At 36.2% G+C, this 18,518-nt stretch overlaps 2 protein-coding genes across 7 annotated transcripts; both read left to right on the forward strand.

Moving 5' to 3' along the window:
* The first annotated feature begins 921 nt into the window (after positions 1-921).
* On the forward strand, positions 922-12,789 carry LOC7493407 (FIP1[V]-like protein). 3 transcript variants are annotated; one of them, XM_002324515.4, is made up of 9 exons: positions 922-1,807; positions 3,809-4,050; positions 6,000-6,126; positions 6,201-6,269; positions 6,409-6,549; positions 7,050-7,151; positions 7,260-7,594; positions 8,842-10,495; positions 11,531-12,789. In XM_002324515.4, the coding sequence occupies exons 1-9, from the start codon at positions 1,022-1,024 to the stop codon at positions 12,119-12,121; spliced, it is 4,047 nt and encodes a 1,348-aa protein (XP_002324551.3). In that variant the 5' UTR covers positions 922-1,021; the 3' UTR covers positions 12,122-12,789. The 3 variants fall into 3 exon arrangements, with proteins under 3 accessions (XP_002324551.3, XP_024446564.2, XP_024446565.2); XM_024590796.2 differs by having other exon boundaries at positions 11,556-12,789; XM_024590797.2 differs by lacking the exon at positions 11,531-12,789 and adding an exon at positions 11,162-11,396.
* A 1,222-nt stretch (positions 12,790-14,011) lies between these two features.
* LOC7489457 (ABC transporter I family member 1) lies at positions 14,012-17,067 on the forward strand. 4 transcript variants are annotated; one of them, XM_024589644.2, is made up of 3 exons: positions 14,012-14,228; positions 14,968-15,055; positions 15,923-17,067. In XM_024589644.2, the coding sequence occupies exon 3, from the start codon at positions 15,982-15,984 to the stop codon at positions 16,669-16,671; it is 690 nt and encodes a 229-aa protein (XP_024445412.1). In that variant the 5' UTR covers positions 14,012-14,228; positions 14,968-15,055; positions 15,923-15,981; the 3' UTR covers positions 16,672-17,067. The 4 variants fall into 4 exon arrangements, with proteins under 4 accessions (XP_024445412.1, XP_024445411.1, XP_052304926.1 ...); XM_024589643.2 differs by having other exon boundaries at positions 14,013-14,228; positions 14,968-15,034; XM_052448966.1 differs by having other exon boundaries at positions 14,013-14,226; positions 14,965-15,034.
* Positions 17,068-18,518: the final 1,451 nt, after the last annotated feature.

The following is an 18,518-nucleotide window of genomic DNA, read 5'->3' on the forward strand; positions in this document are numbered from 1 at the left end:
TTTCACATAATATTTCTAAAATGCGCAACCTTAAATATTATTTTTTTTCTTTTATTTTATTCAAACAATTTAATATGTGTCAATTTCTATTATTGCCTGATTGAATAAAAATGTTTAGCAAATATAACCGGGTAAATTTATGTTTCAATTAATATAACTCATATGTGAATTTGTTATTTACTTATTTAACATTTTTTGGATATATATTTTTTTAAAATTATCTTGTGTATGTTTAATTTTTGAAGTGATTTTTCTGATTAATCTATTTTTTCTTTTGTATGGATGAATTTTATTTTTAAAAATAAAAAAATATTTATGTTTATATAATATTTCTAATATGCGCAATTTTGCATAATATTTTTTTTATTTTATTCAAACAATTTAACGTGTGTCTATTTCTATTATCGTTTAATTGAATAAAAATTTTAAGCAAATACAACCGAGTAAATATCCCGTTTTGTGGGATTAAATATCTTGATATATATTTTTATTTTTATTTTTATTTTTATAGTTTTATTTTTAGTTATCATTAATTAAAAAAAATTATTTATTAGCATACATATTTTTTTTATTTAATTATATATATATATAATTTTTATTTACACATAAAAAAAACATTTTAGTTATAAAAATATGTTAAAAAAATTTGTATATATAATTGTTTTTATAAAAGATAAAAATATCTAATCTGCTGCCGAGCATGCATATCATAACCAGTGTATGACGATTGAGCGTTAAACCCCCTCGTCCAAAACTGACCACAGCCTTACCTCAAAATAAAACCACGCCCTTCCCCTTTAGGTAAATGTCAAAACCCGAACCCGAACCCGAACCCGAACCCGAACCCGAACCCGAACCGAAACCGAAACCGAAACCGAACCCGCTCTCTCGTACATTTCACTTCACGCATAAAACACGAAACAAACAAACACGCCCTCCAACCCTCAAAACCCTTCTTCTCTTTACTTCTCTCTCTAAAAATCCAAACAAACTCTCTCTTTTCCTCACTTATCTCTCTACAATGGAAGACGACGACGAGTTTGGAGATCTCTACACTGACGTCTTACGTCCATTCTCTTCGTCTCTATCCTCTGCTCCCCAACCTCTCTCCGCAACCTCTTCTCTCCACCGTCCGATCGATCTCAACGACGCAATCAAGGACGATGACGACGATATCCTCCACGTTGTTTCCCACCGTAACCCCTCTGCTCCCTCCAACCAAAATCCAATCGAAATCACCGCCTTTTCAGCTCCTCAAGTTAGGGTTTTGGGAGATGCAGAATCTCCGATTAAAGGTTCGATTGCCGAGGACAGAGATTTAAATTTTGATATCGAGGATGTTAATACTGGGATTCTTGAAGATTCGCGACCGATTATACCTGGATTGATGGAGGATGATTCTACAAAGATTGAAGCTTCTGCTGTGGTCAGTGGCGGCGGCGGCGGCGGAGGGGATTGGGAGGAGGACGAGGAGAGTGACAGCGAGGATGATTTGCAGATAGTGTTGAATGATAATAGTCATCCTGGTGGGCCCATGGGGATTGACAGAGAGATTGGTGATGACGACGATGATGATGAGGATGGGGACCCGCTTGTGATTGTTACGGATGGGGATGGACCGAATCAAGCCATCGAGGAGAAGGATTGGGGTGGCGGCGAGGATGGGGTTGCTGCTGTAGGAGGTGGGGCGGAAGGGGAGAGGAAGGAAGGAGGAGAGGCGACAGGGAAAGGGAATGCAGTGGTGGGACCGAAGATTGGGTATAACAATCATGGGTATCATCATCATCCGTTTCATTCTCAGTTTAAGGTCAGTGTTGTAGTTGTTGATGTTATATGTTGAGCTTTAAAAGAAAGAAAGAAGAAAAGCAAGATAGGACTTTTGTAACTCTTGTACATATGATATGAGTGGCTTTTATACTTTTTTTCTTACAAATGTATGATTACTTGAAAAAGTTGAATGAGAATTCTTGAATTTACTTGATTATGTTTATGAATTTTATGTGGTTTTTTCATCGCATTACTTCTTTCTGCTGACTAAATGTGTTATCTGGATTCAAGGTTATGGATTTCCTAAATATTGCGAGCAGTTGAGTATTTAATTGGCTTCTTCACTCAATCCAATTGTTGATATTTCTCACCTAAGTTTTGGTGCCAGGGCAGCCTACACTTGAGAAGAATTGTGTAGTCAACTGTGAAACCTGATTGTCCTGGGTGAAACATCTCTGGGATTTTGTATAAATAATCACTCGCTAAATTCTTAGTTTAAATGCAAATGATAAGAAATTCGACAAGTTTTTTCTAATTGTAAGTACTCCTCGGATGCTCCTGCGATAGCATTAATGCCTGGGAACAGATGCAGTGCATAATAACGCTAGCACAAAGATTACATCCCGCGGACAATTTTGGGATGCCAACAAACTTTAGCATCGGTTCTTCCAAGATTTCATGATTTTCTTTTTACCTCCCCTATACATGTGTGAAGCGTTTGATTACGATGGGATCTTTTGCTGCATCATGTCAGAATGCCCTGAAGTCAGATTTTTTTTGATCCCTGTGGATCACAATAACAATCTCTGGTCATTGTGATTATCAGTTGGAAGAGGTGGATTCTTACGAGGATGAAAATGATCGAGATATCTTTATTGTTGATGCATGGAGAGCTCTTATAGCTAAGCATGTTTCGCAATGCTTGAACGTGTCAATTAAGCTCATAGTTGTAACTTTTATCTGGGTTGATCTATTGCATGTGTATAATAGGGGTACTGCTGTTACATGAACAGTCGAGAAGGTAAGTAATTGCTGGGGATATTTGGATAATTTTGCACCATTTGGTTATAGCCAATAAGATGTGCGTATAATTTTGCAAACAAATGGCATGCAGCCTATTGTTTATGTCGTGTGAGTCCCCCCCAAAAAATAAGTGATGCATCTAGCAATGACATAGAAATGCTTTTATTTCTCGTATTAGTTGGTCATGTAGTCATGAGCCATATTGAGCTAAACTCAGTTATTCCTCTTTGGTCATTGAATCGTCTAACTTAAATTCAACAATTCCACTGACATCTGTTACATTTTGAAATTGGAATCCATAAGTTTCGGGAGCCATTCTGTTGAACCTGCTTAGTGATTGATTTGAAAACTTGTAATAACCCCAGCAGTCAAATCAATGTGTGGTTTCTTGCTTGGTCTTTTTGAAAATATCCTTACCATCTTTGCTCTTACTGTTCCCTTCCTCCTTGATTCCAAGCTGTAAAGGTGCCTCCCTTACCTTCGGTTTCCCATCTTGCCTGTCTCTTTGTGCAATTTTTTTCATATTCTTGCAAAGGAAGAGGGTAGAATATAACTACTTTGCTGTTATGGATTCTATCTCGGGCTTGAATTTCACAACTAACTCTACGAGATGGCATGCTTAGCCTCAGAGTTTTTTTGTTTCTTGTAAGCAGGATGTGTTCTTTAATGCCATACAAATTCTAAAAAGATGAATTGGTTGACCTTTTCAAATGTTTTGATTTGGGTTAATTCTGTTGTTTGTTGCTAGCGTGATGGAAAGTTAGACTTTAATTTTGATATGGTTTATAATCATGAATTGAAAGGTTGATTTTTGTGAGCCATGCTTAACTTTTGCCAGCTTGTAGTTTCTCCATGAAAATAACAATCACTGTTGAGAAGTTAATTGTGTATGAAAAGTTTTCTTCACCCGCAATTGTTTGATGCCTATGGTTACTTTTGTTTTTAACTTGGTGGGCTTGCCACTTATTTCATTTCATTTCCTTGTTAACACTATGGTTTATTTTCTTTTTTCATGCAGTATGTGAGACCTGGGGCAGCTCTGATGCCTGCAGCTCCTATTGTTGGTCCTGGAGGAACTCCAGGTCAAGTTCGTCCTCCCATGAACATGAGTACTATAGCTGGTCGTGGTAGAGGTGACTGGCGACCAGTAGGAATAAAAGGTGGTCCTCAAAAGAACTTCCATCCAGGATTTGGAGGCCCTGCTTGGGGTGCAGGGCGGGGTTTTGGCAGTGGACTGGAATTCATGCTTCCTTCCCACAAGTAATTTTCACTTAAATTCTGCTGATGGTTTCTTTTTACCACTAAGTTTTGTTACATTGTTTTGTTTTTATGAGTATCTTGCATTAATTTGTTTGCTAAATATTTGCTTCATTTACTGGATTTTTGTAATGTCAGTACTGGTTGTATTAGTCAATGCTCTGTATGATCTCTGCAGTACCATCCTGGGCTTTCATTGCTTTCCTTACAATCTCTATTGTCAGCTTCTTTTTTCTGTCTTACCTGCATATTTGGATAACATAGGCAATGCTATGGACCTGTGGTCAAAAGAAAAGCACTGAGCCAAGAATTTTTTTTTATTGGGTATCAGTTGTTTCATCTTCTCATCTCTCTTTCTCTGTGTTTAACCCTCTTTCCTCTCTAATTTTTATTGTAAGAGAAGCATCTCTATGAGCTGTTACTTCATTGTCTGATACTATGTTTCATGGTGTTCTGGCTTACTATTTGCTAGAGAGGTTCAAAATTTCATGTTATAAGAGTAACAAATGACAACATCGTCGGCAATAGATCAAAGCCTTACATCTTTACATGGTTCTGTGTCGGTAACATTTAGTGTCCATCATTCGATCTTTTGGGCCCTACATCGGTCCCATTGATGGAAGGTAGGATGCCTTGGGTACAGCTGAATACGCTAATACAAATGAACGATTTGAAGACCTATTGGTTCTAACAGCTGATTGCAGAGTTGATCATTCGTTGAATAATTCTCGTGCTATAGATTCTACCTTGGGTTTGGTTTAGATATATGTGTTATTAAAGCCTTCACAAAAGAAAGACTAATTTAGATGAATGATTTTTAAAGTATTTTTCATTTCCCTAAGTTCCATAAAATCAGGTGAGCTGGAGCAAGTTCTAAGGCATTCTTGCATTACGTACTAGACAGATTTTTGGTTGTCATATGAGACCTGTCATGGGTTTGTAGATGACATCAACCATAAAATTGGATTTTTGGAGTGTTTCCCCATTCCAAAACAGCCTGTTGTTTTTCCCACACTCTCTCTATTAGATCAAGTATGATCTTGATGATGTTTCTTGAATATAGTGAAAATTGAACTTAACATTCATCTTTGTGGAACATAATATTTTCAAACTGATTAATGCACCGCTTCGTAAAACCTTTATGAAACACTGCTGAGGAACCCTGTACCCTATAATAATATGCAGGAAATTGGATTTCAAATCAGCTCCTTTTGCATGAGACACAGAACCTTTTGAGATGGTACAAAATGCAGGTGCTGTTTACATAGCCTGAAAGGCTGTTGACATTGCCCTTCCTCAAAATGAAAATTTTATAAATAAAAGAAATTTTGTTTTTAGTATGGCTCTAGCCTAAAAGGCTGTTGATGTTGTCCTTCCTCAAGATAATAATTTATTTTTAATATCTGTTAAGGCTGCTAAGATGAGCTGTTTTCCTACATTTATGTGTGTGGAATACCATTAACTGCAAAAGATATTAATTTTAAATTTGTACTTTGGTTAATCCAGATTCACTAATTAGATAGATTAATAAATCGGATGCTGCCTGGAAATTTGGAGATGTTTGAGATTCGACACCTTCTAATTGCCATCTGTGCATGTACTGTACTGCCTGAGTTTTTACCTCAGCAGGCTGTTTGTTTGGTCTATAATTGCATAAATTTCTTTGTGGAATGGCCGCTACAGAATGATCCTGCTCGTCAATCTTCACCTAATATGCTTTTAAAATCCTTGGCCTTGTCATGCTGATGTCTTTTTTAGTGAGTTCAAATCCACTATACTTGTGAGCTGATTCCCAAGATATGCTGTGTTTGCATGTCATGGCAAACCTGTTGTTTGCTCTTTAATTTGTGAATTGTCCATTCAGTATGGGACTACCATGCATTGTCCAATTGAGGTATAGTGTTTGTCCTGACTCCTGTTGAATGATTATAAAATTTAAATATTATTTTCAGGATGATATTTGATGTTGACATTGATGGCTTTGAAGAAAAGCCATGGAAATATTCGGGTGTGGACGTATCAGACTATTTCAACTTTGGTTTGAATGAAGAGAGCTGGAAAGATTATTGCAAACAGCTGGTATGTAACATATTTTAACTATATTATGTATTAGACAAATGAATATGTAAGACAATTTGATTTCAATTGTGCAGGAACAATATCGACTGGAGACTACAATGCAAAGCAAAATTCGTGTTTATGAAAGTGGGCGGGCAGAGCAGGTAATTGTATGCTTAGGCATCATGTGCTTGTTATATGCATGCTGTGGCCTATTGATATCCATGCATGTGAAATGAATGGTATTTCAGTTTTAACTTGATGAAGAGGAAAGTTTCTGATTTTCTATTGCATTCACTTTAGGAGTTTGATCCTGATTTGCCACCGGAATTAGCAGCAGCAACAGGTTTCCGTGATGCTCCAGCTGACAATTCAAATGCTGGAAAGTCAGACAACGCACAGAGTGATTGGACTAAAGGATCTGCTCGTTTCCGGGCCCAAATAGTAAGCTTTGACGTTTATTCTCCTTTTCCACGTATTTAGCATAAAGATTTGACTATTTATTTTTCATAACCAGAGATGAAATTCTGTGTCTTTTTGAGAAGGCTCTCTTTTATCATTCATCTATTGCCTGCAACTTAAATGGACCTGTTCTTGTTGTGTGGCCAGGGATTTATTTAACTTTTGTTCCTTTAAATGATTTGGTTCTTCCTTAATGTCCAAATGATCAAACTTAGTTTTCTATTGTTCCCAGTGGGGCATGTTGTTAAGACCTGGGATTTTCATTTGGAGATCTCAGATTAAATATTGGGAGGGGTGTCTTCAAGTGGGGACTTAGGAATTGTAGTAGGGCTATATTTATTCTGTAGTCCCAGGCCCATTGGCCTCCTAATGAACCAAAAAAACATTGCTTTCTGTAAATGTTTTAAAGATATCAGATCCTCAGATCTGTTGTCAGTTCCATATTGCTTTGAGGATTCACTGGCTGACTTTATTTGCTTTAGCCAACTGGCAGAGCAATACAAGTTGAAACTGGTCATGGTGAACGCATCCCTTCCATTGAAGGCCGAGCTCCTCGACTTCGTGATTCTGATGCAATTATTGAGGTAAACAAACATTTCTGTCTCTAATTGCTCTGATATAACTGTATTCCTATGACTGATATCTGCGCACTACATATGCAGTGTAGAGTAACTGAAAGTTTCTTTGAACAGATTATCTGCCAGGACTCTCTAGATGATTCCTCCACAGGAGATGGTGTCCAGGATGCAGCAAATGATGAACCTCAAAGAGATGACTTTAGAGGAAGCGATGTAGCCGAAGATGACATGGCGGAGACAGAAAATGAATATGCTGGTGATTTTCCACAGGCTTACAATGATCGAAAGGGTGGGAGAACACCTCACATGAATTCTGCCCGCAACATGCCTGAGGGAGATGGGGTTTCGCCCTTCCATCCCGAAGCAACAGCTCCATACCCCCATGCTGGTTCTAGGGGTCACCCTCCTTCGTACCCTGGTAGGGACTTTGGCACTCCTCGTGAGGAAAGGTATGAATAAGGCTATATCATATTCAATAATTCCATTATGGCAGTGTAGGATATGTTCAAGGAATGTGTATTTGTATGTTTTGTGATGGGCTGGGCTGGGGTTTGTTAAATTGGGAAATTTAGGGTTTCAGATTATTGTGGAATATATAATTGTTTAGGGTTATGCAAATGGTTGGAGAACAATGGAGCTTGGTGGCAAAATGGAAAAAATAAGCTGCAGGTGTTTCGGTATGGTGGTTAAATGTTAATAGATTTAGGGTTTCTTTTGAGTGGTTTAATGGGTACAGAGTTGAGAAAGAGTTGCGGCAAAGGTGAGTATTAGGGTGAAAATTAGGGTTGCACTGGTGTAATGATTGGTAGGGTGGCAATCAGAGGAAAGTTGGGGGCTGTACAATAATTATGGTAGTGGCAGAATTCAGAGAAGAATAAGTGTTCAAAACCAAAGGGGAGAAGTCTCATAGGAATGCCTTCCACTAAACCAGATACTCTTGATCTATCTTGTGCTGTATGTATTCAGCATCTGCTCATTTTCTCTATTTGTTTTAGTCTCTATATTTCAGATAACAAGAGATTGGCATTTGGACATTTGAAAGCATCTTAAAGAGATTATAATCTTGTTTTTAGAGAATGCACTTAGGATACCATAAATAATGAGTAGTGGTGCTAGCAGGAGCAGCTTGGCCAACTTTATATGCTTTAGTGAAACATGGTTGGAGGATTCAAAAAGATCACAAAAAATATTGAATTGTGAATTAGATGTAGACTGAGTCATGAATAGATGTAAACTGAGTTAATGATTTCTTATTAGAAAAACCAGGAATATGCACATTTCTATGGTCATAATGACACTGCTGTGTGATGCTGCTAGTTATAGTCATTTATTTGGACATTTCATTGATCACAATGACACTGTTGCGTGATGCTGCTAGTAGTTGTCAATTACTTGTCAATATGAAAACTCATATTTGTCTGCCCCATAATTTGGATTGCTTAATGGACCATGGATATTTTTGTCTTTAACCTATTCAGTTATAAATTGTTTTTTGTGATGGTTTTTTTTGTTGTTGGAGAATTTCTTTTAAGTTGTAAATGTCTAACAGACCAGAGACTGGCCGTTGTGAATGTTTTATGGGTCAAGAAATTATAAGTCGAAGTTTTCTATTAGTTTTGATGTTGGTTTAGCTTTCACTTGTTAAAACTGCACCTGCACTGCTGAAAAAATTCTAATTCTTTCCTCTTCTTCACAGGCAAATGCAGGGAAGATCCCGTGACAGATCACCTCATTTAACTCCTGCTCAAAGCTCATGTGACAAGAAATTTGTTGATAACGCGGAGGAAGAATCAACTGAAAGTATGGTTGGTAAACACAGTCTGCGGGTATCATCTCCCATCACAGTTCAGGATGCAAGAGAGTTGAGTTCTGAGAAAAAAGATGATCCTGAGCCTTTGCAAGCTGAAGGAAGCTCTAGATTGGGAAGGGATGAAATGAGTGAGAATGAAGAAACCACTAATGATACTCCCAAGGATGGAAATATGCACCATTCTACTAGGAAACAAAAAGTAAGTTCTCATGTAGAACAGCCTGCATTGCAACAGCTTGATGATGAGGAAGACTCAAAGGCTGCAAGAAGCAGTGAAAATAGCAAAGCAAGATCAGGCAGTAGCAAAGATTATCAAAAATGGAAGGATGGTGTTGAGGAGGAGGTTGTTCAAGGTGGACGTTCTACACGCTCAGGTAGCATCAGAAGGCACCTTGATGAAAATGAACAGAATTTTCGGAGAAAGGATCGTGATGTGAGACACGAGATGGAAAGAAGTCGTGTCATAATAAGAGGGAGGGAGGATTCTTATCCTCGCAGAGACTTGGATCCTAGCTTGCCCCATCATTTGCATATGAAACATGAGGGCTATGATAGGAGAAAGGAGCGAGAAAATTCTGACATCTCTTGGCAACAAAGAGATGAAGATCCACATAGTAGCAAACATAGAACTGAAGACAGGAAGAGGGAACTTGGAGATGAAATGGGATCTAGGCACCGGAGTAAGATTCGGGAGACTGAGAGGAGCGACAAAGATGAACATCTTCATCCAAGAAAACAGTTAGAGAATGGCAGCTACAGGATTCATCATGACAAGGATGGTAGTTCACAACACAGGGAAAGAGATGACAGTTTGAAGAGTAGATTTGAAATGGTAGATGACTACCACAGCAAACGGAGGAAAGATGAGGAATATATGAAAAGAGAATATGCTGATAAGGAGGAGATCCTGCATGGCCACAGAGAAAATACCAGTCGCCGCAGGCGTGAAAGAGACGATCAGCAATGGATTAGAGACAATCTTGATGACTATCACTCTGTTAGGCATAAAGATGAGGTCTGGTTCCAAAGAGAGAGGGGTGAGAGGCCGAGGGAAAGGGAGGATTTGTATAGGCTAAAACAATCCAATGAAGAAAACTTACCAAGACGGGAGAGAGAAGAAGGACGAGCTTCTGCGAGGAGTGGGCGTGGTGTGGATGACAAAGCATGGGCTGGCCATCCTAGGGGGAAAGATGAATATAAAGTTTCTGATAAAGACTACCAACTTAAAGATGCTGTTCGAAGCAGTGAACACCAGAAAAGAAGGGACCGAATGGAGGATGAAAGTCTTTCACATCATAGGGTGCGGGATGATGTTTATGCACGAGGAAATCAGTTTAGTAGTGATGAGAGAAGATCCAGGCAGGAAAGGTCAAGCACTCGCATCGATCGGACTCTGGATACTTCTGATAACCAGAGGGTGCATGAGAAGAAGCATAAAGAAAACACAAGGAAGAACAAAGAATCTGATGGTGGAGATCATGGCACTTTGGGCCCTTCCAGAAGAAACCAAGAAGACCAGAGTGGTCACAGTGATGAAATGGTATTTTTCACGCTTAGCTCTAGAAAAAATAATGAAATGGAGGAGTAGCAGATAGGGAAATCCTCCTTAAGATGTCAGGTCATTGATAAATGAAGTAATATAAAAAAACGTCTTATAAGAAAATTGTATTAGTGAAGGTAAAAACATTAATACGAGGACATGGTGTCCTTCTAATGACAAAACTGAGCTAACAGGAACCAACTAGGAACTATCCAAACAGGAGCTTCTCCCTCCCAAGAGCCCTTAAATAAAATGCACAACAGCTGCTTAGTAGATACCAATTCTCTAGACTGCTGTATCTCCAACTGCCAAACAATCCCACAGATACCACATGTCCACAATGTTTTCTCATCCTTTCATGCCCTAAACCCTTCAGGTGGATCAGAATGACCCCCACCCTCCACAAAATAACCTAATTCTCTCCAATCAAGTAAAGCCTGTTCCACATATCCCATGCCATAACCATGCAAAACAAAAAAAATAGTCTGCCTGTTACTGAAAGCACATACTAAGGAGAGAAAAGCCTCGTGAGGCCATATCACTTGAAGCAACTCTGATGATATATGAACTGATATCCAGCATATGCAAAAATACTCTTAAGATATATGTATGTGTTATCGGGTTATAGTCTTACACATGCTTCAGTATCTCATCTTACTAATGCAGGTATAGGGGAGATCAAGGTACATGGGCAGGTAGTGCTGCAAATTCTTAGGGTTATGCTTAGGCATGTCGAGCCGTTTTGACTGTTAAGATTTCTTGAAATTAGTTCACAATGGTGTGCTAGATTCAGATTTGATTTTCTTTATGGAAACTTATTTATTTTTAGATTCTTGAAATTAGTTCACAATGAGAGCTTAGACAGGGGTTTCATTTTCTTTAAGGAAACTATTTTTGTTTACTCTCAGATTTCCTTTAGTATATGTACTCTGTCCCATAGTAACTCATTCGGTTGTCGACTAGTTGGCCTCTTGCTGATTGATTTAGAAAGTGCCTTGAGCTGAGCTGGTGCTGTTCATCTTTTACTTTTGCTAGATTTTAAAACGCTCTCGTGCGCCAGGAAATGGAGACGCTGGGATCTCGATCCAACGGAACTCTTCCAAAAGGCACAAGGAAGATGCTTCCTCAGATGATGAACAAGAAGATTTAAGGAGAGGACGCTCAAAATTGGAACGTTGGACAAGCCATAAAGAGAGGGATTACAACATCAGCAAGTCATCAGCTTCCTTAAAGTTTAAAGAGATTCATAGGAATAGCAATAGCAATGGCAGATCCTTAGAAGGCAGTAAACTTCCCAACGAACTTCCCAAGAAAGTTGAGGTTGTTGAGAAGCGTACCAAAGTCGAGACTGTTGAGAAACATCCTGTGAGCGAAGAGAAAGATGTTGCTGAAGTGGTAAATAAGGATACTGATATGAAGCCATCAGAGGACCGGCACCTGGACACGGTTGAGAAGTTGAAGAAGCGGAGCGAGAGGTTCAAGCTTCCGATGCCAGGTGAGAAAGATGCCCTTGCAATAAAAAAGATGGAGAATGAGGCACTACCTTCTGTCAAACCCGAGACCCCTGCAGATTCAGAGATTAAACCAGAGCGGCCTCCTCGAAAACGAAGGTGGATCAGCAATTGAAAGCGAAGTTTGAGAATACATGTTCAAGTGCATTGCTTTATTAATTTTGAGGGCCTTGTTTAATCACCTTGAAGATCCTGTCATGATGTCATCTGCCAGTGATTTAAGATGGCTTCCAGGGATGGCCATGTGCTCTGCGACTCTGCTAAAATCTCTGTAACCATGTTTTGGTTCCATACTTATTTGACATTTATGTGTACATACTGATAGATGTAACCTTAAACTGGTCACTCACTGATACTGGCCCACGAATTACTTTATAGTATCAATTTGAACTGCATTACTCAGATTTAACCTGCAGCGGGGTGAGGGTCAAATACCAGATCCACAAATGCTGTTAACACGATGGCCCTTGCGGAAGCCATTGCCCTTGAGACGAGGCACTAGTTCAATGTTGGGAATCTTCTGGATATGGCTATGGGCTTGAAAGAAATTTGTATGGAGCACTGGGGCAGCACTTTTGTATGCTGGTAGGGATTTTCACGAACTGGTGATATTACTATTATCTGCATCTTGTATGTTGATTAATCATTCCCAGCCTTTCTATTTGGGGGCAGGAACTGGGAATGCGATCAGAGATCCGTTTTTGTATTATAGGAATTGAGTTATAGGAGATGATCATCAAAGGAGAAGAGAAATAAAATATGAGTGGATGTCTTCACCTTTAATGACTTGTGTTTCTTGTTTGTGTTTTGTTTCAAAAGTGTTTTTAAAAAAAATTATTTTTTTTTAATTTTTTTAATTTTAAATTAATTTTTTTTAGTGTTTTAAAATTATTTTGATATGTTGATGTTAAAAATAATTTTTAAAAAATAGAAAAAATATTATTTTGATGTATTTCCTAGTGAAAAGTATTTTGAAAAACAACCGTAACCATACTTCCAAACATGTCCAATCCTGCTTGTACGTGCTTCTTGCTAGAATCCCTGTAGCTGAACACAACATCGATCGCTGCCGTGTTAAGGATGCTACGAGTGTTGTTTGGTATTGATATTGTGAAATATTTTAAGATGATATTTTTTATTTTTTTAAATTTAATTTTGATATTAATATATTAAAAATATTTAAAAAACATCTGAAAAAATAAATTTATAGTAAAAAAAATTCAATTTTTTTTAAAATATTTTTAAAATATAAAAATAAAAAGATTTAGCAAGAAGTAGCGCGTGTTTCAGGTTGAGATTACCACTATATGATTCAAGTCTTTGATCTATCTTTAAAAATATTTCAAATTATGTCTATTTGTAGCAAGTGTGATCTTAATGGAGCCAATGTTAACTGGAAAAAATTGATTTTTAAAGTAAATTTTTTAGAAATATATTAAAATAATATTTTTTATTTTTAAAAATTTATTTTTAATATCAATATGATTCAAAATAATAATAAAAAAGCTAATATTCTCTTAAAGTCTTAGTTTAGGAAAAAATACAATTTATGATTTTCTTTAAATTTACTTTTTAAATCTAGAATCATAAAAGCTACCACTACACTAGGAGGTGTTTGGAAGTGTGGTAACGATTGTTTTTCAAAATGTTTTTCGCTCGAAAATGCATTAAAATAATATATTTTTTTATTTTTAAAAATTATTTTTGACACCTCACATCAAAATTATCAAAAAATATTAATTTGAAACTATAAAAATAAAAATAAAATTAATTTTTTTAAAAGATACTTTTAAAATGGAAAAAAATAAATAATAATAAATTCAAAGTAAACAGTAACCTCCCAATTGGTAAGAATCCGCTTCTCTGCTAATATTTTTAATATATTAAAAATATTAAAATTGATTTGTTCTTAGGTTTTCTTTCTATACTCTTATAAATTACATTAAACAAAAAAAATTATAAAAAGGATGAAATGACCAAAATGGCCTCATATATTACGAATTAATCATCGCACACGATCACTCTCTCTTCCTCCCTCTCTCATCGCTCGGCACTCTCACCCTGTTTTCTACTTTCTCTGACTAAAACGAAGAACTGAAGTCGAAATCAACAAATCATCTGCTTTCTCTGATTTCCTCTCGTGTTGATTCCCTTTTGTGTCTGGAACTCAACAATCTTGGTCTCTCTCTCTCTCCCCCTCCCTCCTGGAACTCAAGAACACAGTTAAGAGTTTTCTTTTCGATCGAGACTTTGAATAATGGGTTTAGGAAATGTTTTTACCATTATATAACCTAACTAGGCATGTTTATATGGAAATTGATCAAAACCCTCAATTTAATTTCTGGGGTTACTGTTCACAGAACCATAAATACGATTCCTGCCTTTGTTTGTCCTTCATGGATGGTTTCTGATTATGGAACTTGAAGTTGAATGGCTTTGAAATTGTGTCTGCGTTTGTCTGGTTAATGTATGCTCATGAATTGTGTGAAGGCTTTGTCTGTTCGTATTTTTTAGAATCCAAAATAGAGGTTTGAATTTTAAGGTGTGTATGAATTTTAAGGTTTGAATTTCAAGACAACTACATGCATCGCATATTATCAGTGTGTGCTTTCCTGTTGAACTAGGATATGATATAGACACTGGCGTTACATTTATCTTTAGTTTCTCAATGAATCTATGTTTATGGTAGCATTTAACTTTTGTTCTCTTCTGAGCGTGGTTGAATCTTGCTTGCATATAAATATGGGTAGAAGATCATCCTCGTTTTCGTTTTGATTTGTTCATTTATTTCGTGGAGTATAGCTTCCTCTGTGCTTGTAGTTAGTAACAGTGGGGACAACATACCCCCCACCAACCCAGAAATAAAATAAAATAGACACAGGTTGGTCTTTTAAATGTTCAAGCTAGTCCAATTAGTTTATAAATTGTGCAATTACTAAACAATGGTTTTTGAAATTGCAGAGTGGTGCTGGCATTTTCTCTTCTCGACAATCTACCCAAACTACCATGCATTGAATATTATGGATAGGTGACTGTGATGTGAAATCATGTGTGTTTGTTTTAACTTTTTGAAGCAACAAGAACTTGGATAATGGCAAACTTAAATATTCAGATTTTTTTGTCTTTTTTGTTGAGGATGTAAAATGTTATTGAACATGTAAACCTTAGGATGTAAAGTGTAATTTATGAAAGTATGGAGGGAAAGTGAAATTTAGAGCAAACTATAAGTGGTTTTTTGTAATTATCCCTAACTTTTACCCAACATTCTGTAAATGTTGTATGTAAAAAGAAAGTGCACGCAAATAGTATACAAGGTGTTTGATCATTTGCCTCAGTGTAGTTGTGGATATTGATTTGGTTTCTTTATGGAAGAATTTTAGTGATTTTTGTTCTTTTTTCATTTGGATATCTTGATTAAATTTTGAATCTTAGTTTTGGGTTGTTAATGTTTTAGTGATACAATAGTTCTTGTGAATACTCCCAGTTTTTATGTTGGTTCCATGATGGGATGTGATGATAAAAGATTTCATACGATTGGAAGTGGTCTTTACATTATTTTAAAAAAAACTATCTGGGGTGGTTTTTGGTGATAATTTGGGTTTTATTTGTACTGGATGATGCTGTGGTCTTCAGGTGTCATTAATGACTGTGTGTTAAGGCCAAACTCAACTTGCATAATTTCGTGCTTCTTAGATGACTTAAATGAAAACTTCTTATATGCAGTTGTGTGCTTCTGTGGCTTTGGTTAATCCTTAATTATATTTTCCTTTTGGTTGTTGACTTCTTTCTCTATCCATCTTGATGTTATCCTGCACTTTGATGATAAATGGGATAAAATTTCAAATTTTCTTTTTTGTTAACTTCTTGTTGAGCACTGGTTGTCTAGATTCTAAAGTTTCTTTTGGATTTCAAACAGGTGAAAGTTTTGTGTGCAAAATCTTGAACGACAGCACACTTTCAATTTTTTAAGCCTCAATGTTGCTTCGGAAAGCACCCCTCCCTCGGATCCTTCTCGACAATGTATCGTGCATGAGAAATGCCCAGCAAATCTTGCGGCATGTAAATGTCTCTGTTCATGATGGTGGGGCGCTTGTACTGACAGGCAGCAACGGTTCGGGCAAGAGCACTTTTTTGCGAATGTTAGCTGGTTTTTCTAAGCCTTCTGCGGGTCAGATACTTTGGAATGGTCATGATGTGACTGAATCTGGAGTGTTCCATCAGTACAAGCTTCAGCTCAACTGGCTCTCCCTGAAAGATGCCATCAAGGAAAAGTTTACTGTACTTGACAATGTTCAGTGGTTTGAACTTCTTGAGGGCAAGCAAGGGAATTCTCTGCCTGCTATTGAGTTGATGGGGCTTGGAAGATTAGCAAAGGATAAGGCAAGAATGTTGTCCATGGGTCAGCGGAAAAGGCTGCAGCTTGCAAGGTTACTGGCGATTGACAGGCCAATTTGGTTGTTGGATGAGCCTTCTGTTGCATTAGATGATGACGGGGTGAGGTTGCTTGAGTACATCATCGCAGAGCATAGAAAGAAGGGAGGGATTGTGTTTGTTGCGACTCATCTACCAATTAACATTGAGGATGCCATGTACTTGAGGTTGCCACCAAGGTTCCCCAGAAGGATGACCTTGGTAGATATGCTCGATCGTGCAGAAATCTCATAAAACAGGAGATGTATATTTCTACTCTACTGCACATTGATTTTTTCATTGCATCCGAACTAGCTGTCTTCATTTGACTAGTTGAGCTTCTGGTGAGTTATTCCAAAATATTACATGCCAGTTGATTCAAGGCAGATGAGTGAAGTTTTCCGTCTTTTCTAATTGCCTGAAATTAGTGTTGTGATTCTTACTTAGATTTCATCAGTGACACAAGGAGCATAAATTTTTCTTTTATTTTCCCTTTGTAATTTCGGATCCTTGAGGAGAAATGAGGAATGAGAAGTCACACAGCTAGTTTTTTTCCAAATTAATGTTGAATTTGGAAAGATACTGGACAAAAGGGCTCGAGTCCAAAATATATATGAGAATCACACAATTATTGAGACTATTAATTGCATTGCTATGTGCTCGTACAATTAATTAAGGGAAAACTAATTGTGCAAAATAAACATCCTTCTCTCTGCTGCTGCTTTGAATTCTCATGACATGAAAGATGTGACATGATTTTCGTGGCTCAAGCTGATAGCTTGTAGCACTGTCGATTTCCTTCCTTCTATGGCTGACATGACACTTGACTGATGATTATGATTACGAAGCTGACATGACATCTTAAAATTATTATTGCCTGATAAGAACGGGAAATTAGTTATTTTTTAAAATATTTTTTATTTAAAATATAATAAAATAATATTTTTTAAATTTTTTTAAAAAATATTTTTTAATAACAGTACTTATAATTAAAAAATATTAATTTAAAATACAAAAATAAACCAACTCATTTTATAAATACTAGTTGTTTTATGCACAAATATTGCACCATGTTGTTGGAATCAATAATCAATTTTTATTAATTTTGAGTTATGTAACTCAATTAGTTAAACTTATATGGCCATAAACGTCATGATCAATAGAATTAATTGAGATACGCGTAAGTTAGTCCAAACACTCATATTAATAAAAAAAAAAATCAAGTTTCATTTTCATTTTCGTGAAGGAAAAACATCTTGTTTTTTCGATAGATGAAAGAAAGTACTCTTAAGTTTGACTATTTAATCTATTAACTTGACTTTTTATATAATTTATCTTAAATTTAAAATTAAACCGCATAAAAGCTGACCTAATATGAATATTCAATTTAACAGGCTCAAAGACAACTTAAATGATTGGTACAAATATAACATGACTTTTTAAAAAAAATTAAGATGAATTTTTTTTTATATTGAGACAATGCAAGACTAGATCGACCTCAATCACTCTGCGACCTAAGTCATGAACTTCAATGGGTTTAATAATTTTTTTTATATAAATTTTTTTTATTTAATTTTATGATAACATTATATGCTTTCAAAATCGAGCATCAATATTTATTTGAGATCATAATAACCCTATAGAAAATATAAAAAAATAAATCACGAATTTCATTTCTCAACTAATCCAATATTGAATAAAAATAAAATAAAATAAAAAACAATATTATGTTTGATTGGTAAACCCATTAAAGTCGTAAATTAGATAACCCGGGTCAACACGTCAAACTCGCAAACTGGATAATGGACTCTATTGGGATTAATAACTTGTTTTTTTCTAAACTATTGTTTATTTAACTATATGATAACAAAAATAAAAATCGCAAAATCAAGCGTCAAACTAATACTTAGACTTTTTTAGGACTATAATAACCTCAAAATAAATTATAAAACTTAATTTTCAATCAATTTAATATCAAGGGATGAAATAAAAATAAATAAATTAATATATATAAAAAAGAGAGTTAAACTTGCTATATACATCAACATGCTCATAGACTTTCTAAAACTTAATAACATTTTTTTTTGAAATTATTTTATTAA

This window comes from Populus trichocarpa, chromosome 18, assembly GCF_000002775.5.
Source record: "Populus trichocarpa isolate Nisqually-1 chromosome 18, P.trichocarpa_v4.1, whole genome shotgun sequence".
Lineage (NCBI taxonomy): Eukaryota > Viridiplantae > Streptophyta > Magnoliopsida > Malpighiales > Salicaceae > Populus > Populus trichocarpa.